The sequence below is a fragment of the Balaenoptera physalus genome (assembly GCF_965194825.1).
Source record: "Balaenoptera physalus genome assembly, chromosome: 1".
Taxonomy (NCBI): domain Eukaryota; kingdom Metazoa; phylum Chordata; class Mammalia; order Artiodactyla; family Balaenopteridae; genus Balaenoptera; species Balaenoptera physalus.
The window spans coordinates 191,621,441-191,648,257 of record NC_138882.1 but is presented as its reverse complement, the minus strand read 5'-3'; the positions used below and the strand labels follow the sequence as shown (position 1 = coordinate 191,648,257).

The following is a 26,817-nucleotide window of genomic DNA, read 5'->3' as shown; positions in this document are numbered from 1 at the left end:
CTTTCAATATTTTTCTCTCTCTTGTTATTTGTCTAATTGTACTGGCTAAAACTTCCAGAATAACGTTAAATATGGTTTTCTTCCCTTTCCCAAAGAAAACCTTTGAAATGATAAACATTTGTGTTAACTCCATACTGACAAACAATGGATTCACCAGAGGGTAAAGTAGACTTTAGAAGTTTAAAAATAGTGCTGAAGGCATCACTTTCTCAACTATTTTGTTGTTTCTTTAAACAAGGCCAAAACAGTGGAAAACTTCAATGAGCCAGTGACTTTTGTGACTCAGTGGCCTTTGGTGTTGATCCAAGTCTATGGAAAATGACACCTCCCCCCCCAAAAAAAAGAAAGAAAATGACCCAGAGAATGTAAGGCTCAAGCGCCAGCCACACCTGAAGAGCCACCCCAGAGAGGGACTGGTCACACTTTACTATTTCAGAGAGTGGTTCAGATGCCTGCCATCTGCTCTTCTTCCACTTCCAGGAAACGACCTTTTGAAAATGGACTGGTCACAGCACCAGAACTAGACAGACTTCTTCTCTATGAGCCAAACAGGGGTTTGGCTGCAACTTACAATTCATTTTCACTTTCAACATAATATGCTTTTCATACAATGAGATGTCATGACTTATAGAGGAATGAGAGTTGGATCTGAATTTTAACAGAGGATCAAAAAGGATCGAGAAAAAGAAAAAGGAGAAAAGATAAACTCTAACTCTGGATAAATTAATGGGTTAGATTTTTTCTAACAGCTTCTAGCTCAATATATGCAAGTTTATGTCCTTTTATTATTAAATCGTTACTAAATCACATTTTTTCAAATAAAAAGTTTACAAAGGAAAATACTTTTAGGTAATCTTTGCTATTAAGTGCAAACCACAAAACTTTTAAAGCATTTTGTTTATTTTTTTCCCCTGCTACAAGCACATTTCACCTTATTTTTCTAGAGCAGGGTAGTCGAACTTTTTCTGTAAAGAGCCAGGCAGTACTTAAGGCTCTGTGGGCAACTGCTGTGGAAACTGCTCAACTCTGCTGCTGTAGTGCAAAACAGCCATAGGTAATCTGTAAATGAATAAGCTTTGCTGTGTTCTGATAAAACTTTATTTATGGACACTGAAATTTGAGTTTCATATCATTTAGCTCTATACAGCCCTTTCCATACAAGGATGAAAAACTGTCAGTGGGATAGCCAGCAGCTGCAGATTTTCAACTGAGACCTTTGAGACTTTTTTTGGAGCTCAAAGATTCAATCTACAGCATGGGACAGTCACCCCTCCCACCAATCAGCAGAGCTAACAGACTCCACGGGGAACACACTCCACAGTTTCCCCACAGTTTCCTACTATCTTCAATCAGGTCACAGTCATTCGAGTATAACACAGGTTGTCACAAGAATCTATTTACTTAGTTCCTCAAGTTTTGAGCTACTCAATGAAAATCACAAACTGATAAGATTCAAAGGTTTAAGGAGCTAAACACAAGGGGAAGTAGCTGAATGCTACTTGTAAGCACCCATTCTAACCTGTAAACTACAACCCCACTGGATCACCATCTTCCTGGACTACCAAATACTCCATTCATAAGTCAACCCTTTTTTTCTTTAACTGTTAACAAAACACTGTAAAAAAGATACCTGTTTGTTCTCTCATCTGCAGACTACTGCAATACTTCTCAAATTCAGCCACACATCTGAAATTCTGGGGTGGGGACTTGTATAAATACAGATTCCCAGGTGGCAGACTGATAGACTCCTATTTATTTGCTCTGAGGCAGAGCCTGAGAATCTGAATTTTTAGCAGGTGAACATATTGTGATGTAGCTGAGTTAACTTACTAGCTTTGGGGTCTTTTTTTTATAACTGAATATTTTATTTAGATCATTGTAGATTCACATGCAGTTGTAAGAAATAGTAATAAGAGACGCCGAGTACTGCCTTCCACAGTGGTAAAACTTGCAAAACTACAGCAAACTATCACAAATCGGATAGTCACATTGATACAGCCCACCAACCTTATTCGGAGCGCCTCAGTTTTATTTATTTTTATTTTTTCATTTGTGGTTGTATATTTAATTCTATACCACTTAATCACCTATGTGGGTTCATGTATCCAGCACTACAGTCAAGATACAGAACACTTCCATTGCCACAAGGATCCCTCTGGTTGCCCTTTTGTAACTGCACCCACCTCCTCCTCCCTCCCCTCCTCCCCCTTTCCCCAACCTCTGGCTACCAGATCATTTTTTAAAATGGAGAAGCTGCAGCTGACAGAGTTTTTGTTCCTCTATCTCATTCATGATTATGGAAAATTAACAGTCTTTTCTAACGCAATTATCGCCAATAAATACATTTGGATGGGTTAAACCAATGGGATTAAAAACACATACACTTTTTGGAGCTGCTACAGTGGAGGATTACTGGACTGAATGTCAATATTATGACATAGTATGAGTGTGTTTCATGTTTGGTAATTGCAATCATTGTTGCTTTTGTTGTGGTCATCCATGTACAATGCTTGATGTCAGTCTATCTCTTGTAAAAATAAAATACAGTGTGTGTGTGTGTGTGTGTGTGTGTGGGAAAAAAAAAACCAAAACACATACACTTTTATCTCAGTGTCCTCCTGAAACCCTCCTCCCTCCCAAAATAACAATAAAGGAATGACAAAGCCAAAGACAAAAAGAACAGGATAACTAAAGGTGACAGGTAAGAGGTGTTAACCAATTTTTAGAAACTGGAAAAGGATGAAGAGATGGTAGCTGATTCTGCAGAGAAAACTGAAACCTAAGTGTTGCTGGTCAGGAGCTGGAGGGACCACGCACCTCACGAGTTGTGGAAATGTGGACCCCTGCGCACTCGCCCAAGGAGCCAAGTGCCAGAGGCTTGTTCTTTGGAGAAGTCACACGAAGGCATTCCAGGCACAGCAGTGGGGGAGTGGGGCCCGCACTGGAAATAGGCTGAGATGGACTAAACGCTGAATGGCCCCCTCCTCAACCTCCTACCCCACTCAGCTATGAGACTGCTGGCCGCCAGGCAGGAGACTGGAGGCTTCTTCTCAAGAGGAAAACCATCTGCTAACGAGAGGAAGCCTTTGGACACGAACCTCTGGCGGGGTTGGGTGGGGTGTGTGTGTGTGCGGTGCTCCACCCGACACCCCAGAGTTAAGCCCATCGGGGATGAGCCCAGCCAAGTACACGCAGTGTCTGCTCAGCCTCACCGCCTCGCTCTTCATGGCAGACAGCCAAGGATTACCAGACATTTGAGGAAAACCTCCAACACAAAAGTCTGAAACCAAGTAAAGATCAGAAAGAACCAGAAAGAAGCACAGAATACAAATGCCAAAGAAAATGGCAAGAAATCTGTAGGTAATATGCTTAGAAAAATAAGAGATATTGCATTGATAATAAAAAACATTTACGAATGCTTACTATGTGCCAGGAACTCTTCCATTTAATCTTCTTATCAACAGTGAGGAGGCACTATTTTCTCCATTTCAGATGAAGAAACTGAGGAGCACAGAGGTGCAGTCTCTTGCACAAGGTCACAGGTGATAAGTGTCAGGGACAGGATTTGAACCTGGGGGATCTTCAAATGCCAAATTCCTACCCCGTTACTTCCCATGAAAAAAACAACAAATCTGAGAATAAGAAAGTCTAAGAAATTAAAAACATTATAGAAAAATTTTTAAATTTTCTATATTCTTTAAATAGAAAGGTTGGAATATAATCTAGGAAAAAAAATCTCCAAAAAAGTAGAACTAAATGAAAAATATGCAAAATGGAGAGGGAGAAAAAAGAAGATGAAATTATTAGTCCAAAGGGTCCAATATGTGAATAAAAGGAATCTGGAAAGAGAGAAAGGAGGGGAAAAAAAATACTAGAAAATGTCTCCGAACTGCAGACCACTCAATTTTCCAGGTGGGAGAAAGTCACCCCAAGATTCTCCATTGTGAAAACCCAGAGAGAAAGACCCTAAGGGTTATCAAAGGGGGAAAAGAACACAAGAATCAGGGATTAGAACTAGTCTTCTCAACAGCAACCCTGTAAGCTAGAAGCCTTGGAACAAGGTCTTCTGAGTCCTCGGAGGAAAAATGATTTCCAAACCGGAATTTAATATCCAGTCAAATTATATAAAACTGCCAATTTTTAGGCCTAAATAGACAAAAATAAGCAATACCTATTATTAAATATAGAGGAATAACCAAGTATTAAGTTACAGATACATACACTTTACAAGTGTATCTATCTACACACACATATATATCACAGAGTATAAAGATATATGCTTTATAGTACTTAGCATCAAGTATAAAGTTGATTTTGAGTTTTGCAAAGTCAATGTTTTACCTCTGGGAAATAATATGGCAACATCTGCATATATTATGACCCATAAATTTCATATCTAGGTTGTGCGGTATATGGGTGTACATGCATATGTGCAAACACATACACACACACACACACTCAAGAGACAGCCTTGCACATGTGCACCAGGAAACATGCACAGGAATGTTCACAGCAGCAACGTTCCTAACAGCAAAAACCTGGAAACAATCGAAATATCCACCAGCAGGAGAACAGATAAGCCATGGTACCCAGCAATGAAAATGAGTGAGACACAGCTTCATGAAACATACAGAATTTTGGAAGAGTATGAGTGGTGGGGAGAAAGCAAGTCCCAAAAGAATACCTATAGCATGGTACCATTTTTACAAAGCTCAAAAACAATAAATATGAAACACTATATTGCTTAAGCATACATCCAATTTGTAACAAAATTTAAAAAGCAACAGAATGGGGACCGTGTGAGTTTCTTGCTTGTGCTGGGAGTGGAGTGGACCCTTCCCACCTGGAAAGTTGAGTCGTTCAGTTCTGGGAAATTTCTCATATTATTTCTTTTATATTCATTCTCCCTTTCTTTCTTTCTATTGATACATTCCTTTTATTCACATATTGGATCCTTTCGGATCGTGTTTCCTTCTGGCAGGGAGAGGGAAAAGGAGAGAAATGTGGAAATGAATGCAAGTTATGGGCAATATTCTTGTTTTTGGGTCAGGCAGTGGGTACTAGGTGTTTATTACTATGTTATAGTTCATAATATTACACATATCTCTTCTATGTATGTATGTATATAGAATTACATACATACATACGATTATATATAAATTATCTTTTCTTTTAAAAGACACTTGAATGGGAATGAAACGGAAAAGAAATTTGACTTTCAGGCATCTTGTGTAAAGGAGCAACTGGAGAATGTGTTTCCTCCACAAAGAGATAAACCAAAAAGGGGAAGGTGTGGGAGCCAACCAAGGAAAGGGTTGGAGGGAATCCAAACTCCACGAGGGAAGGGGCTGCTTTGCCGAGTGTCTAACAGTGCCTCTCTCGGCCGGCACTCAAGGCCAGTTTGTTGAATGAATGAACACAAAGGCAGTCCTAGGAAGTTGGCGAGGAAAGTCCTGAGGTCACAGCCGGACAGCAGGCCTAGAAAGCAGAGTCTAGTCTGGACTGGGATGGGGGATGATGGAGGAGAGCTCCAGAGGGATGCTACCAGGACCAAAAGGAGAGAGACAGAACACACAAGGTGTCTGACAGATTTATAGGAAACTAATCAAAGGAACCAAATTGGACAGCTACTAACACCACAGAGTAAAAAGCGTATTAAGAGAAGTCAGGTAATCATAGTATACTATCAGGTTCAACTGAGTATTCGTACAGTGAATATTCATTTAACCCTAAAGGGTATTATAATTACATTGGATGAACTGAAAAAGATGTGTTGTCTGGGGGAACTATATCCTTATCTTTTCTGGCAGGAGGTCAATAGATAATTACTAAAACTGAAAAAAACAGAGAACATAGTAAATATGCAACTTAGAAGTAGTAGGAAATGTCAGAGAAAAGAGCTCAGAAGGGAGGAGTGGGGAAAAGGAGTCAGGAGTCCACAAGGTGGGGGGGCAACATTTAAAAAAAAAATAAGCCTAGTAACTATCTGACTTTCTAAACTACTTACACATATTATTTAGATACACACACACACACGAAAAAAAAAACTGCCACACTTTAGACTTCGAAACTAGGGGCTACTTAAAAATGATGAATATCTCAAAAAGGTCTGATATGCATATTTAAAAACTAGTAAAGGACTTCCCTAGTGGCGCAGTGGTTAAGAATCCGCCTGCCAATGCATGGGACACGGGTTTGACCCCTGGTCCGGGAAGATCCCACATGCCGCGGAGCAACTAAGCTCGCGTGCCACAACTACTGAAGCCTGAGCGCCTAGAGCCTGTGCTCTGCAACAAGAGAAGCCACCGCAATGAGAAGCCCGCACATCTCAACGAAGAGTAGCCCCCGCTCGCCGCAACTAGAGAAAGCCCGCGCGCACCAACGAAGACCCAACGCAGCAAAAAAAAAAAAAAAAAAAGTTTTAAAAAAATTTAAGAAATTATTTAAAAAAGCCCAAAAAAACCTAATAGACCTCTTGTGCCCATAAGTCTCAGATGTTCCTTGATCAGGAGGGCCCAACATAACCAAATGACACCATCGCCCACAGGCTGGGCCTGGAGTTGGGAGAGATGGGGCCCAGCCCTTTCCCAGAGGCCATCAGACGGCATCAGCATCAAAGGCTCAGCCACTCCTGACCCAAAGGAACTCACGCCGAGACCGGAGCACTACCTGCCGGCCGGGGATCCACTCCCACACCGGCTCTGTGAACAGCCTGGATAACTTACTGGGTTGGCCAAAAAGTTCCTTCGGTTTTTAAGTAAAAATAAGACACATTTTTCATTTTCACCAAGAACTTTAGTGAACAATGTATTCACCGTTCTGTTCCACTACCTTCTGCCATTTTTCAGGCAACTTCATAATCCATCTTCCCAAAACTTTTTATCTTTTTGAGCAAAGAAGTGTTCCAGGTGCCTTTTATAGTCTTCTAGGGAATTGAAAATTTTTTCCACTAAGAGAATTTTATAAAGACCAAAATAAATGGAAATCCGAAAATAAATGGAAATCCGAAGGTGCAATGTCTGGTGAATATGACAGAGAAATCGGAACTTCCCAGCCAAGCTTTTCTGCCTGGTCATCAAAGAAACATGCAGTCTTGCATTATCCTGACGGAAGATTATGCATTTTCTGTTGACTAATTCCGGATGCTTTTTGTCAAATGCTGCTTTCAGTTGCTTTAACTGACTTGCTTCATTCTGTATGACAGTCTCTAGGTCCATCCACATCTCTGCAAATGGCACAATTTCATTCCTTCTTATGGCTGAGTAATATTCCATTGTATATATGTACCACATCTTCTTTATCCATTCCTCTGTTGATGGACATTCAGGTTGTTTCCATGTCCTGGCTATTGTAAATAGTGCTGCAATGAACACTGGGGTGCATCTATCTTTTGGAATTATGGTTTTCTCTGGGTATATGCCCAGGAGTGGGATTGCTGGGTCATATGGTAGTTCATTCTGAATATTTTTGTGTTTGTATGTCTTTATCTGGCCACAAGGATAATGTGAGAAATTTCTGTCAAATGCAGTCTCGATAGTAACTATTTACTAATTGAAAATTCCACCGGAAGAGGCTATCACGGTAAGAGGCGATGTGAAATTTGCCCGTTTTATAGCCGATGAACCCGTGGTGGCTCTTGTGAGACTGTCTCCACGGGACCATTTTGTCTGAGATGGAAGTTGGAGCCTGTACTCTCCACTGTCATGGAGAAGCAAACTCAAATTTACCAGGACTTCTAAGAACGATTCGGTCCCAGCCACTCCCCCTGCCCCAGACCTCTGCCCCACGGACTTTACCCTGACACCCTGCTTATGTAAGTGGTCACGCTGGCAGGATGCGGGTGCAGCTGCGACCCACTCAAGTAGCTTCCTCTACGCCTCGTCACAGTCGGCCACCTCCCTCCTCTCCTCCAAAGACCTGCTTTCTAGCTCAGCGCTTTCCCAGACTTGGTCCCTCCTCCTTAAGGGACGACGTCCAACTTCTTCAATTTCAACAGCAGCCCCTTTCTGCCACTGAGCACGACAAACATATGGGTTCAAACAACTTTTCTTCTGCACGATTATCCTGTCAGCCCGGCCGATTCAGTTTATGACATCAGAATCACCTCCACGGAACAGACTGAAGCCGTGACCACGGGTTCATTCCGACAGCTATGATCATTAGCCATGGCAACCAAAACAAACCTTGTAAAAAATCCTTTAAAAATAATTGAGTAATGTACTCATACATCTTTTATTTTTTTAAAATAAATTTACCTATCTATCTATCTATCTTTCTATTTATTTATGGCTGCGTTGGGTCTTCGTTGCTGCGCGCGGGCTTCTCATCGCGGTGGCTTATCTTGTTGCAGAGCACGGGCTCTAGGCACGCGGGCTTCAGTAGTTGTGGCTCTCAGGCTCTAGAGCGCAGGTTCAGTAGTTGTGGCGCACGGGCGTAGGTGCTCCGCGGCATGTGGGATCTTCCCGGACCAGGGCTCGAACCCGTGTCCCCTGCATTGGCAGGTGGATTCTTAACCACTGTACCACCAGGGAAACCCTGTACTCATACATCTTTACATCTTTTTGGGATTATGGTTACATGTCTTCCTTCATACATTATTTAACATTTTTTTTCCTGATAAAGCTAAATTTTGTTTTTCAGCTATTATAGGAACGACTGATAAGATGGCCTTTCTAAAACCAGAAAGAAGGTCTTACCAGGGAGTTTACGTCAACCTCTGTAGTAGCAGAAGGAGAAAGGAAAATGAATGGTCCAGGGAATACAGTAACAATCTCCACGAAACTCTTATGTAACAGCGTCCAAAAGAAAGGAGTTGATACTCTCAGAGTCAGACAATGAAGCCCCCTAAACAATCCTTGACTTAATGCCCTGCTTCCTATGGGGTCTGGACAAGCTCATTAGGAAGGCAGTGAAAAGTCTGACTCCCAAACTGGCCGCTGTCCACAGAGAGAGATTTATGGGTATTAACAAAAGAAAGGAATGACAATAATCAATATGATGTGAACATGGCACAGAACAAGCCTATCGTATGATCTTAAGTCTCTAAAAGGCAAGAAATGGAGGTGGATTATGCAAGTAAAATAGGGATCTTCAAGACGGAGGGAGGAAGGCCAGGGGGGTCCAGTCAAGACTCCAGTCACACACAGCCCTCGAGATGCAGACAAACCTCATCGTCTGTCTGGTCATAAACTCCCCTCACCCCCATGCTGGCTCAATCAATGTGCAGGGCCCTGGAGGCCCCAGGACCCCAGCAACCTGAGCTTGGTGTTTTCCAGCAGGAAATACAGACAGAGGAATTTATTCCCACATGGCCCTAAAGACAGAAAACAGAAGCAATTAAGCTAAGGACTCTGGGGTCTGAGGATTTGACCCCAAGCACTGGGCCTCGTGGCAAACCTCTCATTTCACACAGGGAGAAACTGAGCTAAGACTGGAGAAGTGGCTGGACCCGGGGTGCAGAACTGGGGCTGGGGGTGGAATCCGAAGCCAGAGCTCTTGACGCCAAGTGCAAGGTTCTCCCACGCTGCCCCCAGCATATGTGGAGCCTGTGTGCCCTGTTGGCCGGAGGGTGGGGAGGGAAAGGGGATGCAGGCCGGAGCTGGGCACGGCACTCGCTCCTTCCGGCCCCGCAGTGCCGTCCAGGGCACCTTCACGCAAGCCGAGGCTCACACGTGACTGGCCACGCTGAAGCCACTGGGCCTCGGCCACCGGAGCAGGTGGAGGGTATCAGCAGAGGGCCATTTCCAGAACCCAACTGACAGACCCCACCCAAACCCAGCCAGCCACCAGGGGGCAATGAACTACCCGACCAAGCCAAGTGTTTCCCACACGGTGCCAAATGAGACACTGAAGCAAAATTTAGTTCTTAACCTCACCTTGGTACACGTACCACTTTGCACTTACATAGCAGGCTTGTCTTTCTCTAATAAATTAACATCTATTTCATATTTTTTCAATCATTTAACAACTTGGCGTGGTGGTCAGGGGACGTATCCTCATTTTCCAAATGAAAAAACTGCACACAGGTCAAAGGGCGAGCTCTGCGTCCTGTATCGCTGTGTCAGAGCCAGTATTTCCAACCTACAGGTTTCCCCACTTGACCCTTTTGTCTGTTCTTGGTACCTGCTCCCCTGGAAAACTCCTGCCCAATGAAATCTTATTGGTGAAAATGGAAAAGTACCCGTGCAAGTTTCAGACGGCAGTGCCATGAATGGTACTGTCCCAGTCCGTCCATCCCCTACAAGCTGTGATCCTCAGTGCAGGTCTGGGTGACAGGCCATACCAAGCCCCAAGGTCATCAAAGGTGTCCTTCTCCCTGTGGTCTTCTTCTTCTTCTTCTTTTTTAAAATTAATTAATTAAGTTATTTATTTATTTATTTTTGGCTGCACTGGGTCTCTGTTGTTGCACGCGGGCTTTCTCTAGTTGCGGCGAGCGGGGGCTACTCTTCGTTGCGGTGCGCGGGCTTCTGATTGCGGCGCCTTCTCTTGTTGCACAGCATGGGCTCTAGGCACGCGGGCTCAGTAGTTGTGGCCTGTGGGCTCTAGAGCACAGGCTCAGTAGTTGTGGCGCACGGGCTTCGTTGCTCCGCGGCATGTGGGATCTTCCCGGACCAGGGCTCGAACCCGTGTCTGCTGCATTGGCAGGTGGATTCTTAACCACTGCGCCACCAGGGAAGTCCTCCCTGTGGTCTTCTTAAAAGAGATCACCCCTTTTGTCTTAGGATGAGAACATTCTAAATCTTTCTGCTCATCTTGCAAAGCAAAAACAGTCAGAAATGGAATAAAAGATCCAGCTCAAAACCTCTCCTCAAAATGCCACAGAGCCGGCATCTGGTTTTCACTCAGTATTTCTGGTTAGAAAATGTCTTATTTCTTTGGCAGCACTTTCTGGAAGTAGCAAAGTATTGGGAATCGTACAATCCCTTGCAGGCATGTGTGAAATGGTCACAGCTGTGCTCCCTCATTTCACAGAAACATGGCCTGGAGACACATTTCCATACAATCCCAGTAAGCAATCACCGCACACACCCAGATGGCCAATTGTATCACGGGACACAGAGGCTCAGGCTACTGTGATGTTGTCTTTCCCCCTCACTGTTCTGAATGCAGCAAAACTTCAGCCAGCAAATCATAGACAGCACAGCATCAGCCTGCCCCTGCCACCCCAGCTCCACCCCAGCTCCCCGATCCTGAGCTCCACATGCCAAGGCTGACCTTTACGCAGACCTCCTCCAGTGCGCTGGCTGGGATACCCGAGAAGGGAACCCGTTAGCACAGTTCAGGGCACCTCGGAGATTTTCATCTCTCTCAGCATCTCACACCCCCTGACTTGGTTCAATGGGTGTTTCAAGTCTCTACCTCCACTGACCCAAAGTTAACTACATTCCTGAAGCTGTCCTCCGCTAAAGAGGACGGCAGGAGGGAAGGAGAGGCGTTGGCGCTTACAAGTATACTTTGAAATGCAGGATTCAAAGAGATGGGAGTCTTCTGAGTATCTGGACCTTTAAATGCGTAGGGGTCTTAGAAAAATCCATTTTCTAGAACGTATTTGATCAGAAGCTCCTAACATCATGCTTCCCAGTTGTAAGCTAGCATTTGTTCTTTTTCTTTAGAAGATTTTCAGGCTGCCTGCCGGGCTACCCCGGCCACAATGACAGAGTCTGGCTGCTGAGCCCCTCATAAAACACGGCTGAACAGGAACACCGAGCCACATTCAGTTAGCCCTTCAGCGTGACCGGCACCTCAAACCGACCGAGCTCTCCTTTTGCCACAGGACTGTGGCACGCACACAGAACAATTTGCCTCTCCAACACATCCAAGGAAAAGGAGATCATACAGGACTGAAAAGTAACTTTCAGACGCAGGTGTGTCCCTGGGGTACACAACTCTGACTTCATCGGGGACTTGACTGATGGTTAAAGGTGGTCACCCTGTGGCTGCGGAAACAGCCGGGTGACTGCTATTCACGGCACCGTTGTCCTGGGGTGATGGAAGCACGCCCCTCACTTCACGGCGTCTGGGAACACCCCCAGCCCTCTGCGTTCTCTGGCTCTCTGTTTCGTAACTGGTCTGCAAGGAATCCTGTTGCCTCAATGCGTGGGTAGGTGGCTGTCCTTTCCTGACACGGACCTCTGCCTGATTTTCACGTGTCAAGGGCTTGGGCAGCAGGATTACAGGGAAAGGTCTCAGACAGCTAGCCTGCGTTTCTGCTCAGGAAGTCTCCTGGCTTCCGGGAAAACCAGGGGACTGGTGTTGCCTTCACTCCGGCTCATCACCAGCAGCTCTGCTGATAGCTTTCCAGGCAGATCCTACTCTGGAGATGCAGTAAGCAAAATGCTGTTCCACCCGATTCTGTACGTTATTACGATAAAAGGCCACCAGCACTAATTATTTTAGATCTGCCGTCTGGGAATCGCGCCTCGCAACCCTTCCCTCCAGAACTGGCCCGGCTCACCTTGGGGTTGGTTCGCTGCTGCAGCCGCCTCTCTTCCCTTTCTCTCTGCAGCCGCTCAAACTCGTCTCTGATTTCGGCTGGTGTCCTCCTCCTTTCCACAACCTGCAGGCAGAATCGGGAGGACAGTCAGCAAAGGACCCAGAAAGCGAGGAAAACACACAAGAGCCGGTGTCATTAACCGTGTCCCGCCGTTCCCTTCCCCCAGGATGGTTAAGAGCCGCCAGTGAGACCGTGGGGATTTTCCCTTCCGACGGCCCGGTCCCTGGTGAAGCCAGGTTCACTGTCACACCCGCTCAGTCCCAAGGTTGTGCCTTCCCTCAGCTCTCCAGAGACTGAAGCATTATTGTCTTCATTTTAGTCACTTATCTCCAAGGCTGCAGGAACCTTACAAAGAAAACATCACCTTAAGTGTCACAGTTTAGATTTCCTAATGAGCCCCAGGTAACACATGCTGAAAAGTGTCAAGATGGAGGCGAGGTCATCCACAATGGCACTGGCACGTCTCCCTCGTGTGCTGGGGCCACCACCAGAGGTGCCCCTTGAGCATCCTGGACCAAGGGACCTTAAGCCATGAGGTCTGGGTGTTTTAGAATCAGGGGACTCTTCCAATACTCAGGTACCAATCGGCAGACCACGCTAGCCCTCGGGGATGCACAGGGATGTCAGATCTGTGAGGAGGTTAAGGCATCCCACATCAGCCCTTCTGAGCTCATCACGAAAGCAAGACAGCCCAGTTGAGATTTCAAACAGGCAGGGAAGGGCCATGGGGGCCTCGGGTACCATGCCCGTGAGAGAGGAAAGCAGACCACGTCATTTCCGAGGGCCCTGAACGCTACGGCCTGTGAGAAACACAGAGAGTGGGAGCAGGACAAACATGACCGAAGTCACTGGATGCATGACGGGGGAAAAGGCCACACAGCACTGACCCTGTATTAGTGGGAGAAATACCGGGGAGTCCTAAGAGGCTGCTCAGAGAACACCTACAAAGGTAGGTGAGGTGAGAAAAAGCTATCTTGGAAATCAGAAGTTTTAAAAATTATTCAAAAAAATGCATGCTTATAGCAAAAAATCAAAATAGTACAGAAAGATATGAAGCAAAAAGTACAATTCCCCCTCACCCACACTCCTCCTCCTCACAGGCTAACATTTAATTTTTTATGTGTCTTCCTAAAAACCTATGCATATGTATGTATGTATATATATTACAGTAAATGGGGTTTTGTGCAACTTGATTTTATTATTCAGCATTACAGAAAAATAAATACAAGAACTGGCCTATCCAAAAAAACTGAGAAATCTGTTCACTATCACTTTCGGCAAGTACGCAGAAAAAAATAACAAAAACATTTTCTCCACTCCCATATAAATTGTTAATTACCAAAAAGGGGGAGGTGTTTCTTTTAAAGGAAGTTTTAAAATAAAAACACTGTTAAAATAATCCAAGAACAAACTGAAAGTCCAAATGGCATGACAATGATTGCTCTGTGACCTCACAAAAACATTCTCAGTTATATTTAACCGATGTGGCACGCTCACTCTGCTAGTTCTTAAAAATACTGAGCTGTGTGCATCTTTTTTTTTTTTTTTTGGCTGCTCCGCGCAGCTTGCGGGATCTTAGTTCCCACACCAGGGATCGAACCCGGGCCCCCGGCAGTGGAGGCGCAGAGTCCTAACCACTGGACCACCAGGGAAGTCCCTGTGTGCACCTATTTATGGTGCTTTTGCTTCCCCAAAGTTACCCCATCTCGGACTGATGGGGTGCTTCCTCCATGGGGCCCAGAGCAGAACAAGATTTGCTTTCAGGAATTCTAGCTGTTGGACCTTTGCAAATGACTTTCTCTCTGCCACACTCTGTGACAGATGAAGAGGCAAATATCCCAAAGGTGTTAAGTCATCCCATTTCTAGTTGTATTTTACAGAAGTTCTGCAAACAGCTGGTACATAATCAGAGCTAACTGCAAAGTCAAAATGGCTGGCCCCTCTGAAGCCGTGAAGAACTTGGCCAGGCATCTCATTCTAGCTCCCACAGGCCCTGACGGCCTTTACTATTTATACTTTCTTTACACAGGGTACGTGTAAGAATGGTGGAGAATGGAAGAAAGCTAAGCCAGCTGCAAGTCACTTTTTCCCCCTTCGGTAACCCTCAGACATCTGCACCCCAAAACTGCATTACAGTTGGAAAGTACTAGACATTTTCTTTTCTTTTTTCTTTTTTTTTTAAATTTAATTTTATTTTTTTATACAGCAGGTGCTTATTAGTTATCCGTTTTATACACATCAGTGTATGTATGTCAATCCAAATCTCCCAATTCATCACACCACCCCTCCCACCCCCCTGCCGCTTTCACCCCTTGGTGTCCATATGTTTTTTCTCTACTTCTGTGTCTCAATTTCTGCTCTGCAAACCGGTTCATCTGGACCATTTTCTAGGTTCCACATATATGCGTTAATATACGATATTTGTTTTTCTCTTTCTGACTTACTTCACTCTGTATGACAGTCTCTAGATTCACCCACGTCTCTACAAATGACCCAATTTCATTCCTTTTTTATGGCTGAGTAATATTCCATTGTATATATGTACCACAACTTCTTTATCCATTCGTCTGTCGATGGGCATTTAGGTTGCTTCCATGACCTGGCTATTGTAAATAGTGCTGCAGTGAACACTGGGGTGCATGTGTCTTTTTGAATTATGGTTTTCTCTGGGTATATGCCCAGTAGTGGGATTGCTGGGTCATATGGTAATTCTATTTTTAGTTTTTTAAGGAACCTCTATACTGTTCTCCATAGTGGCTGTATCAATTTACATTCTCACCAACAGTGCAAGAAGGTTCCCTTTTCTCCACACCCTCTCCAGCATTTGTTGTTTGTAGATTTTCTGATGATACCCATTCTAACCGGTATGAGGTGATATTCTAACCGGTGTGAGGTGATATCTCATAGTAGTTTTGATTTGCATTTCTCTAACAATTAGTGATGTTGAGCAGCTTTTCATGTGCCTCTTGGCCATCTGTATGTCTTCTTTGGAGAAATGTCTATTTAGGTCTTCTGCCCATTTTTTGATTGGGTTGTTTGTTTTTTTAATATTGAGCTGCATGAGCTGTTTATATATTTTGGACATTAATCCTTTGCCCGTTGATTCGTTTGCAAATATTTTCTCCCATTCTGAGGGTTGTCTTTTCGTCTTGTTTATGGTTTCCTTTGCTGTGCAAAACCTTTTAAGTTTCATTAGGTCCCATTTGTTTATTCTTGTTTTTATTTCCATTACTCTAGGAGATAGATCAAAAAATATCTTGCTGTGATTTATGTCAAAGAGTGTTCTTCCTATGTTTTCCTCTAAGAGTTTTATAGTGCCCCGTCTTACATTTAGGTCTCTAATCCACTTTGAGTTTATTTTTGTGTATGGTGTTAGGGAGTGTTTTAATTTCATTCTTTTACATGTAGCTGTCCAGTTTTCCCAGCACCACTTATTGAAGAGACCGTCTTTTCTCCATTGTATATCCTTGCCTCCTTTGTCATAGATTAGTTGACCATAGACAATTTCAATGTTTTTCGTCAGCAGAGTGTATCATATGCCGCCCATGTATCCATATACCTGTACTGTGCACCTTGATCATTTACCAACTAGGTCTACCCTGTGCTAGTTAGGATGACTTACTCTGTAGATGAGGTCTCTGTAGAGAGACCTGTAAAAGCAGGTGGCACAGTGGGAAGAGGACAGAGACCTAGGCTCTCCGACACCACCTGAACCTCCTGGGAGACCTCAGGTGAGTCACTTCACTCTCTAAGCTTCAGTTTCCTCCTATAAATGAGGGGGATTAAAACTACACGATTCCTGAGGTGCTGTCTGGTTTGAAAATTCTATGATTCTAGTGAGTCAACTTTTTATTTTGGAATAATTTTAGAAAATTATTTAGAACTTTAGAGAAGTTACAAAGATAGTACAGAAAGTTCTCGTCTACCCTTCACCGAGCCTCCCCCAAATGTTAACGTCTAAGAGAACCATGGAACAAACATCTGTCAAATCTAGGAAACCAAGATTAGTACATTACTAACTAAACCCAGACTTCTGGGATTTCACGAGTCTTTCCGTGAACGTCGCTGTTATGCCCTAGGATCTGATCCAGGACCCAGGATTGTATTTAATCACATGTCTTGTTAGTCTCCTCCCATCTGTGGGAGTTTCTGTCTTCGTTTTCATGACCTTGACCATATTACAGCTCTTAATGCAGGCTGACTTTCCCAGACACTATAAGAATGATGTCAGGCAGATAGAGCTCGGTTCCCCCGCTGCGGCCCGCGAAGCCGCCACCCCTGCCCTGCCACCGCTGCCCGTGTCACTGCTGCCTCGGGACCGGCTGTATGATTAGGCCACAATCTTCAACGAGTAGATATATTCCTCAGTTCTGTGGTGTTCTTGGTCACACATTTATGGAGTTTCTGAAGGGCAGTGGAGATTACTGCCAGGCACAGCACAACCTCTATGCAGACAAGTGAACTGTATAACTTCATTACTACTCCACCAAGAAGCCCCCATAAGAGTGGTGAACCTGGACACAGAGGTGTTGAATTGAAATCCACAGAGCATTTTTTACAAGAGTTCTGACCTAGACAGGGTAAACCTCAGTGCACTTCCTTTCTACTGCCTCAGTATTACTGGATTGAAGAATTGCTGTTTCTTGTTAGGAGGGTCATTTCATTTCCCATTACTCCCAACTTCATATTCAAGACCACTGAGAATTTCAAGTGGGGTGTATTGAAGTAGACTCAGTTTCTTTGCACCATTTCTGTATTCAATTTTTAAAATTCTTTCATAACCCTATTGAGTGTTTTTTAACTAAATTAACATGGATCGAATGAACCACCCAGCTTCTGTGGAAATCACTTACGAGAACATGAGATTTCTTATTACACACAATCCAACTAATGCGACCTTAAACAAATTTATAGAGGAACTTAAGAAGTATGGAGTTACCACAATAGTAAGAGTATGTGAGGCAACTTATGACACTACTCTTGTGGAGAAAGAACGCATCCATGTTCTTGATTGGCCTTCTGATGATGGCGTACCACCATCTAACCAGATTGTTGATGATTGGTTAAGTCTTGTGAAAATTAAGTTTTGTGAAGACGCTGGTTGTTGCAATTGCTGTTCATTGTGTTGCAGGCCTTGGGAGAGCTCCAGTGCTTGTCGCCCTAGTGTTAATTGAAGGTGGAATGAAATATGAAGATGCAGTACAGTTCATAAGACAAAAGCAGCGTGGAGCTTTTAACAGCAAGCTTTTGTATTTGGAGAAGTATTGTCCTAAAATGCGGCTGCACTTTGAAGACTCCAATGGTCATAGAAACAACTGTCGCATTCAATAAAACTGGGGTGCCTGATGCCATTGCTTGGAAGTGGAACCTAGACAGGACGGAATTTGTCGTACATGTTAGCCAGCACGTTGGCTTGGTAAAGTCTGATGAAGCTTCCATAGGAGTGTTGAAAAGCAGTTTTACCAGGCCACAAAACTGGCAGAATTGCAACCTCTATGTTTGGGTTATGATCAACCTACTTGGACACTTAGCAAAGGATTCTTGCTGTTCAGCATTTAAAATGGGCTTATCGTTTGTACCAATTGACCTTTCCTGGAAAAAAAAAAGAATGATGTCAAAGAGGCAGGGAAAAGTGAGATATGGATAAAGGTAAAGGACTGCAGACAAAAACTACAGTGTGGCTGATCCGGGCCAAAGGCTGCTCCTCTAAATGTAATCTGACGTCTGCAAGCCCCCCCGACTTGTATGGTTTCCACTCCACTTGCCAGCTGTTACCAGACTCAATACTGTCTGAACATTCACCGCTCAAAGCTGGATTTTTGCCATTCTGAAGAGGCCAACTTCGTTTGAAACATGGGTATCCGCACAAACACTGCGACTTGCGACTTTAAGAAATCAAAAGGCTGGTGTTACGAGCTGGGAATGGTTGCATCTCATTCCTTTGGAATCCTGCCAGAGCATGACGAAGTCTCTTGAAGGTTAAAAAAAAGAGAATAGACAAAGACTAAAAACCTACCTAGTGCCTGAAAACAGGGTCAACGTTTGATGCAACCTATAAACGCTCAATTTCATCCCCAGCTTCCACCAGCAGAAGGGGATGATGCCAGAGCTGGGACAGGAGTGATCGCCACGTCTGTGGCTGCTTTGGCATTTTTGGATTGAAGGCGTCCCAAACACTACGGGCTTCACCCGTGTCCTCCATCCCTCCCTGACTACCCGTGGGTTTAGACTGACGGACACGTGGCAGATGGACACCGGTCAGCAAGTGGAAAAGTTTAATAGTCTAAAAATACTAGCAACAGCGTGAAGGGAACACAGCTTCCTCCCTGGGGTGGAGGCTGTGACTGAAACGAGAGAACCCTCATACTGAAAAAGCCACCAGCTGCAGAATTCCTCAAGGGAACGGCGACGCCACCTCCACAAAGTGCTCGAGTTCAGCGAGACTTTTCCTTCACAGTGGGCTCAGTTCTCCTATTACACGTTAGGCACCCATACATCCCTTCTCAGTAAGTATCTGAGGAGGTACCTTACTGTAGTTTTCCTTCAAGACATTTTTTTTTTTTTAATTCATTTATTTTTGGCTGTGTTGGGTGTTCGTTTCTGTGCGAGGCCTTTCTCTAGTTGCGGCCAGCGGGGGCCACTCTTCATCGCGGTGTGCGGGCCTCTCACTGTCGCGGCCTCTTGTTGTGGAGCACAGGCTCCAGACGCGCAGGCTCAGTAGTTGTGGCCTACGGGCCCAGTTGCTCCGCGGCATGTGGGATCTTCCCAGACCAGGGCTCGAACCCATGTCCCCTGCACTGGCAGGCAGATTCTCAACCGCTGCGCCACCAGGGAAGCCTCAAGGCATTTTTATCATCAGTGAAGGCTTAGTATTGATGCAAAAAAAAAAAAAAAAAAAAGCCAATTCTGATTGATGAGAACTTGATTCCCTTAAAGTCGTCTACTAAAAAATATGAATATAAAAGCTTATCCAGTCACCGCCTATGACTGCCTGCATACTTTTATAATCACGACAGTGTGTATGGTTTTTCTCTGTTCTAATGGGGAGATAATTTGGTTTGGTGATAGGAAACCATGCAATATTCTGCCAGGAAGACGTTACCCCGCTGCTCCACTGAGTGGGAATAATGCTGCTGGGAATGAAAAACCTAGACTCTGAAGAGGGGATACATAAGAGAGGCCTACAGCATTTCAGTGGCCCTGACTGCTGCCGTGAAAAACTGTAACCAACCCACGGCTTCAAAACACAAGGGAGCTTTAACTTGCGGCATGAGGAGAAACTTAGTAAATTCAACAGAATTCTATTTTCCTTTTTTGATGAAAAAAATTCTAAGCCACTAGACCCAACACTTTGCTACCATGAACTAATGTGACATGATGCACTTCTATTTCCACTGAGCCAAAGGCCAGAAGCCAAATGCCCGCTGGGAGCCAGGCGGGGCGTGCGGACGGGTGGAGGGAGCGGCAGGGTGGAGGGAGCGGCAGGGGCTGGGGCAAACTGGGCAGCACGGTCCAGTCCAACGGCAGGGGCTCCTCTGACCTGGGTGACTGTTGCCTCAGAGGGGAATTTAGACACAGCGTTACCAGGTCTTCTGATTTTTCCAGAGAAGATAAGAGACAGGATTTTCCTGCAAAGCCTCTTAAGTTTCAAATGTCAGCAACTACAATTCACTCTGTGGGCAACCAAAACATGGCTATAGGTTGGAAATGGCCCATAAGCCACCAATATCAAGCAGTGGTGGAAACGGCAACAGAACCCCATTTCACTTCTGTTCCAGTCCGTATCCAAAGGCCTTTAGAAAGTTTTCATCCTAAAATTAGAATAGACAGTCATGCGCGCACGAGAGCAAATACCAAAAGAACTTCAAGGGAAAGCTTACATGACGATGAAAAAATAACTCAATGATAGTTAATTTAACGTTAACAGCCTACCAGAATTTCTTGGGCATCAGAACCAAGTTTCTGTAATGAAATTAAGTAATAACACCTATATGTACTTACAGCAATACAGAGTTTTACAACAAATTTTCATATTAATTCTTCTACTTGATCCGCATATCATTATTTTTTAGGTCATAACACGGAAGTACAAAGCAGTCAAACGACTTGCCCAAGGCTCTAAGACTACTCAGTGGCAGAGTGAAAGAAAACAGAACCTTCTGAATTTTAGTGATAGGTCCCACATGGTATGGCTGTCCAGGTAACCTATTTCATAGATACCTGCTATTTATTTTGTTTTACTCACTATATTTACAACATTCTAATAGTACAGCCCATTAGAGTTGGAAGGGTCATTATAGACAATTTAATCCAGTAGTTCTCAACTTTTCCGTGCTTCCGTTTTGTTCACATGCACAACACAGCGCCAACAAACACCTCCTAGATTCAGTTGTAACCTCGGGTGGAAAGAGGGGCTCAGGGCCGTGGAGGGGGGAAGGAAGTATACGTGTGGAAGGAGGGTACGTGTAGGAACTGTGCCCTTGCAGAAACCATCTACTATCACCCCCTGACCGGCCTGCTCCCTCCCCTGGGTTAAAAATTACTGGTCTAGTCCATCCCTCTTCCTATTCACCTGATGGGTTAGGAAACGGAGGACAAGTTGGATGACTAACTGTCCCAAGTTCACAGAGTTACAAAGTGGCAAAGCCAAGTGTAGAACCCAATTCCTTAAATCAAAATATAAAGGCGAGAAGAGGACTCTGATGCCTTCACATATTCTCAAAGGCATCACTGCAGGTTGTGGGATTTGGGGGCTGTTGTTCTGTAGCTGTTGAGTGATGTTCCTGGGACACGAGACACAAAGTTTCTCTTACCTCCCATCCTTCCATTTCCAGTCCTCTCTTGCCATAGATATCGTAGATGGCCCTGGTTTGGGGGTCACTGAGCACTGCAAGTTAAACACCAAACATGTTCACAAAGCACAAAATTCACCTTTCAGTCCTGACCACAATACCACCAGGCAAGGCCACCTCTTTTTGTTCTTCTCTTTCCAGCCACAATCTTCCCAGAGACCCCCTCATTCCCGATGTGTCTTTCCTCCTAATCGTTCCCCAGATCCAAGCGAGGACATGTTTAAAGGTGGCTACAACTGAGAAACATCGGATTTTTCGAGTCCAAGCTACTCTTCGTTGTGAGGTGCACTGACCCTGCATCTCTAAAGGACAGTTGTTTTAAAAGCACCTAGTGAGTTTCTGCCACAGTCTATAAAGTACCTTGGCTTAAGAGAGTGAATCCCAGTTTCTAACAGAGCCTAATGTAAAACTAGGGACAGGCTCTGACCAGAAAAATCTGACATTATTATGTAGGGGTTTGTTTGTTTGTTTTTGGGTGCCTCTCTTCTTTATTTGTAAATCATTTTTAAAAGACACAAACACCTCTCACTATGGTGTCGGCCATGTCACCTAAAGTACATCAGAAAAAGACTGTTCAGTGAGGGCGAGAGCTGTTCAAAGGACCTCCAAACCGAACCTGAACATCCGTACAGCAAACAGTCGTTACCTCCCTCCTCTGCTGGGCCAACTTTTGTTCAAGACCTTTGAATCTTTCCCCGCCTGAGATTTCCCATATATTTTTAGGTCTAATTAAAAATGATGTAAATGACTCTATCAATATTCAAATCTAATGAGGAAGAAAGAAATGCGGACCACCGGAAAACTTGGGAGCCAAACTTCTTGAGCTGATCTCTAGGATTTAATAGGGAATTATTTATTCACCATCTCAGTCTCCCTTTAGGCCAAACACTGGGGCCAGGTCTGCTGCTGCAGCATTTTCACAAGCACTGGTAGGGTTTTTCTGTTAACTCTTCCCCAAATCTCCAAAACAATACAATCCAGTATGTGGGTAATTCAGACAACCAAATACAATAAAAGGAACGAGTTTTTGGTCAAGCTTTATTCAGACCAGATAAGTAGCCTGAAAAGTTACATTTGGTGAAGACACAGGCTGACTGTACACACATATGTGTCACAGTCTCAGTTTTACTGTTCATTGAAATCTAACTTTCTGGTAAAATTATAGTGAATACAGCAATACGCCTTTATGTCCACAATGAGAAGTCTTAATTTTGTAAAGAAAATCTAATTTTTCGTCTACCTAATTAAGGAGCAAATCACCAAATGGCTCTGGAATGAATAACTTACTTTACTTGGCATAGATCCTAAGAGTGATTTCATATTTTTTTAATTTTAATTTTAAAAATAGTGGTATAATACACGCAACATAAAATTGATCATTTTAACCATGTTTAAGTGTACAATTCAGTGCTGTTAAATAAATTCGCAATGTTGTGTAACCATCACCACAATCTATTTCTAGAACTTTTTTATCATCTCAAACAGAAACTGTACCTATTAGTGATTTTAATATTTCATAAACAAATATATTACAAAACTTTTTCTGAAATACATAAGGTATAAATATAAAAATCTGAATTACTTGATTTCATTTCCTGTTAGGCTTCTTAACACTATTTTCTTCCGTTTGTTAGTACCTTTCCTTAACTGAATGCTACAGAACCAATAAAATCACTTTCAGATGGAAAAAATGTTCTTTGTATCTTCTCACAAAAAAAAGAGAACAAAGAGAGCTTGTCTGTAGTGATCAGCCTTTTACCTCTAAGAGTTCCCTTTAGAAGAAAACTAGTAAATGATTTAAAGCTGGAGTATTCCCTTGCAATTCAGACGCTGGGCTATTACTTCACCTGCAGCCTCATTTTCTACTTACTGGACACGTATTGATTTCCAAAGCAAAATACTACTCTTTCAAAGGTCCCTGTCAGTAAAAAGCACTACACTAACCACCTCTTTTATACACCTCTAAGGACTCTCTTTTTCTATCCTCTACAAATCAAGCCTCTTAAAAATTGAGTGTCTGCTACCAGGGTGTTTCTATAGAGCCAAGCCCCGCACTGACCTTCATAAGCCTGGTGAACAAGGTTAAATAGTCGCTCCGCCTGCAATTTGAGCTCCGGGTCTCTGTGCTTGTCAGGATGGTAAAGCATACACAGCCTGCGGTAGGCGGCTTTCAGCTCTTCGGAAGTGGCCTACAGAAGGAAAAATCCAATTAGAGAACAATCAATGCTGCTTAAATATTATCATGGTCAGAATCAGCCTTGAAATGGGAAGCTGTCAGCCACTTTCCAACATGTTTGCTCTCTACATATAGGACATAATGAAGTTATGCTTTATTACTTCAATAAGGCCCCTTTTTTCCACAGTTAATAAAGTGATCAATTATGTACATCGATAGCAACTGTGTTTTGCTGGGAAATGCTGCTATCAGATGAAATGAAAGCTTGTGTCCCTACCCTGGTTCTCTGTGCTCTGAGCGGAAATGAGAAACGTCACAGAGACCTGCTTGCTCTTTAACCTGAGTTATTTAAAGTCAATCCTGCCAAGGTACTCTCAACAAAGAATTTGTTCAGAAAGGAAAAAAGCTATATACCATTAGACAGAAATGCCATGCGTTTAATCCATTTTCTGACAAAGGAAACTCAATGAATATTCACCCTTAAAAAATCAAAGACATAGAATTGTCAAATCAACACACATTTCTATTCAACCTCTAATTCTAAAAGGGAGCACATAAAGCAGGCAAGAATGCTTTACTATCCTACAGTAAAAAGCCTTCCCACCCCAGCACCCAAAGGGTCACTACCCAAAACATACACCTCTCCAATTCTTGTAAGTAATCAATTTGAGGGGAAAATGCACCATAAGAAGAGCACAGATGACACAAAGGGTGAAATGGGCTCTGGGTGTGTTTTAACTGCACAGGAGGGAGGAAGGAAGAGGGATGACAAATCCACTTTCTCCTTCGCCTGCCTCTCAGCCGCCACGTTCTCAGAAACAGACTTCGTCAGAGGCTCTAGGAACACTGTGCCATCTCTCTGGCAGGGCCCTCAGGTGTGTTTTGGGGAAGTACTATGTCTGATATTATACCAACCCCAGGGACCATTCTGGTCTGTCAGAGGTGATGCCAAATGGACAGCTCTGTCCAGATGATTTCTCAAGTAAATAACATTTTATTCTGCGAGGCAACCCCACCGTTTTGACAACAGAAGCAAATTCTGGGTCACTGACAACATGCCAGAGGGGCCTGAGAAGCCAGCTCCCTGGGTAGAGGAATGGGACCAGGTCCTCACTGAGGAAGCTGAGGATGAACGGTGTTCTGGGATCAGGTCCGGGAACACGGGTACACAGGAGAGCGGTCACAAGGACACGATTACTCAAGGCATCAAGGTTACGAGGGAAGACGTTAAACTGTATTTTTCTTTAATGTCCACAATTTTTCAATATCTTCCAATTCCAGGAGTAATGAATGATTTTTACCAATGAAAAAAGGCAAAACCTTACTTCAGTGATAATTTTTGGCCTGAAATTTAGATATTTTCTATAGGGCCAAGTGATTCTGATGCCAGGAAATCTGTGCAAGTTTACCAGAGATCTTAAACAAGGAATTCTGCAGAACTCCCAACAGGAAGACAATAACCGTTACTGGAACGTTACGTGTGTCAGTCCCACGTGCCCGGGAGGAGAGGCTGTGAGGACCCAGGTGCCACTCTCGGGCCACTTTCTCCGTCCGAGGAGTGGGTGGTTGGGTGGATGACCTCTGCGGGCCTTCCCAGCTCTAACTGGACGTGGCTCTGTCATGAGAAAAGCTCTGCTAGACCCAGGCCACTCAGCTGTCCTTTAACGCAGACAGGACCCTCGCGGTTCGACTATAGGCACAGGCGCACATCAGTGTTTTTAATCAGCAGCTTCTTGACAGTTTCCATTAACTACTTCACTGGAAAATGGTCAAGGACCTTGTTGACTGAGCATCCTTTTGCCTCCAAGGATTAGGCAGACGTCTGCCCCGTGCCAGCACTAATCTCTTTCTCCATCTCCTCTTTGGTGTAGCCTTTGGGAATCACACTCCTGAACAATTTGTAGATGGCCGTCCTCCCGCTTTCTCTGCATCTGGCCGTCTGTAGGATTTCCTCTGGTGTCACACGCCAGCCTTCCGGTGGTGGTTAAGAACGCAGGCTTCGGGCTAATGAGCGTTCTGTCCCTCGGCTTTCTCACCGGCTTTCTCACCTGCTGACGGGGCTGACAAGTATGCTGGGGGCGGCGTGGAAGTGAGATGAGACGGTGACCACACAGTGCTCCCTACAGCGCCCAGCACACAGCAAACACCTACTCACTGTCGCTCTTCTAGAACCTTTTCTTTGTTTTCTCATCTTGAAACTGAAGACAACAGTACCCCCTCACAATTCCTTTGAGGAGTAAATGAGCTAATACGCATACAAGCTCTTAACAATGCCTTGCACACGTGAGGAATTTAATCACTGTAGCTATCATTACTGTCACAATTCAACTTTGATATCCTTTTGGCAGCATGAATACTGAAACTGGGACAATTCAGAGAGAAGGCACAGCCCTGGTGTGAGGATGATAGGAACATTCATTCATGAAGGGGCCCACGTTTGTGAAAATTCACTGACCTGCATGCTTATGACGTGCACTTTTCTATACATGTATTCTATTTCAACAAAAACACAAGACTAAGCGTTCCCATCTCTGGGATCTCTGTGGTTCCCTTTTCTTTCTCCTACCGTAGGCTTCTTTCCACGCTCACGTCAATTATGCAACGCATTCCCTGCCACACTTACCAATATGCCACCCGTGCCAAATCCCATTGTTTTAAGCAAATAAAGAATAGTTAACTAATGGCAAATTAAATGTGTCTTCTCCAGATAGGTTTACTTATGTAACGATGTAAAAGGGGCTTGTTCCTTCCTGAGTAGCCATTACAAATTATTCTCTTTCTGCAAATTTTAATTGCTCTGTCCAGCATCTCATAAAAATTACAAGTGCAGGATTAGATAGACTTGACTGACTTTAGGTTAGACTGCTATTTCCTGGTTGTTAAAAGTAAACCAGATGACAAGGGAGTAGAGTGTCTAGTCCGCAATACCTTCTTTAATCATATTAATAAATGGCTTAACGTGCTACTGATTAAGTAACAGAAACAAGAAGTTTCATTTTTAATAAATACCACATTCAATGAAAGGTTAGATTGGGCCTTTTATCATAACTGAATAGCTAAGGTCACTGGTTCGATATTTCATAAATGATAAACTCTTTCACTATCGTAAAAACACTGATATCATTTCAAAATATGTGATAGCATTAAAAACGATGCCTAAAGTTACGTACTTGTTTCTAAAATTCATTATAAAATTAAGAGATGTATTGTGCTTTAAGTGTGAAAAGTTTCATCATCTCAATCATCTGGTTATAATTTCAATGGAAAGTAAATCTATTATAAATTCAACCTTTATG

At 43.8% G+C, this 26,817-nt stretch overlaps 2 protein-coding genes and 1 pseudogene across 4 annotated transcripts in view; 2 read left to right on the top strand and 1 right to left on the bottom strand.

Moving 5' to 3' along the window:
* The window catches only part of DNAJC11 (DnaJ heat shock protein family (Hsp40) member C11), a gene marked incomplete at its 3' end in the record, with an annotated part of 65,866 nt that overhangs the window by 16,326 nt on the left and 22,723 nt on the right, over positions 1-26,817 (bottom strand). For both annotated transcript variants that reach the window (XM_082467987.1, XM_082467988.1), the window contains exons 2-4: positions 23,405-23,534; positions 21,307-21,380; positions 12,455-12,556 (exon numbers count right to left, since the gene is read on the bottom strand). In XM_082467987.1, coding sequence (XP_082324113.1) covers positions 12,455-12,556; positions 21,307-21,380; positions 23,405-23,534 — 306 coding nt within the window. The remainder of the gene's footprint in view (positions 1-12,454; positions 12,557-21,306; positions 21,381-23,404; positions 23,535-26,817) is intronic.
* LOC309663728 (uncharacterized protein) lies at positions 15,403-16,956 on the top strand. The gene has a single exon (XM_082468088.1). It carries the CDS (start codon positions 16,820-16,822, stop codon positions 16,952-16,954), a length of 135 nt encoding a protein of 44 aa, XP_082324214.1. The 5' UTR covers positions 15,403-16,819; the 3' UTR covers positions 16,955-16,956.
* LOC309663716 (protein tyrosine phosphatase type IVA 1 pseudogene) lies at positions 17,305-17,941 on the top strand (annotated as a pseudogene). The gene has a single exon. The product of its transcript is annotated as a protein tyrosine phosphatase type IVA 1 pseudogene (transcript).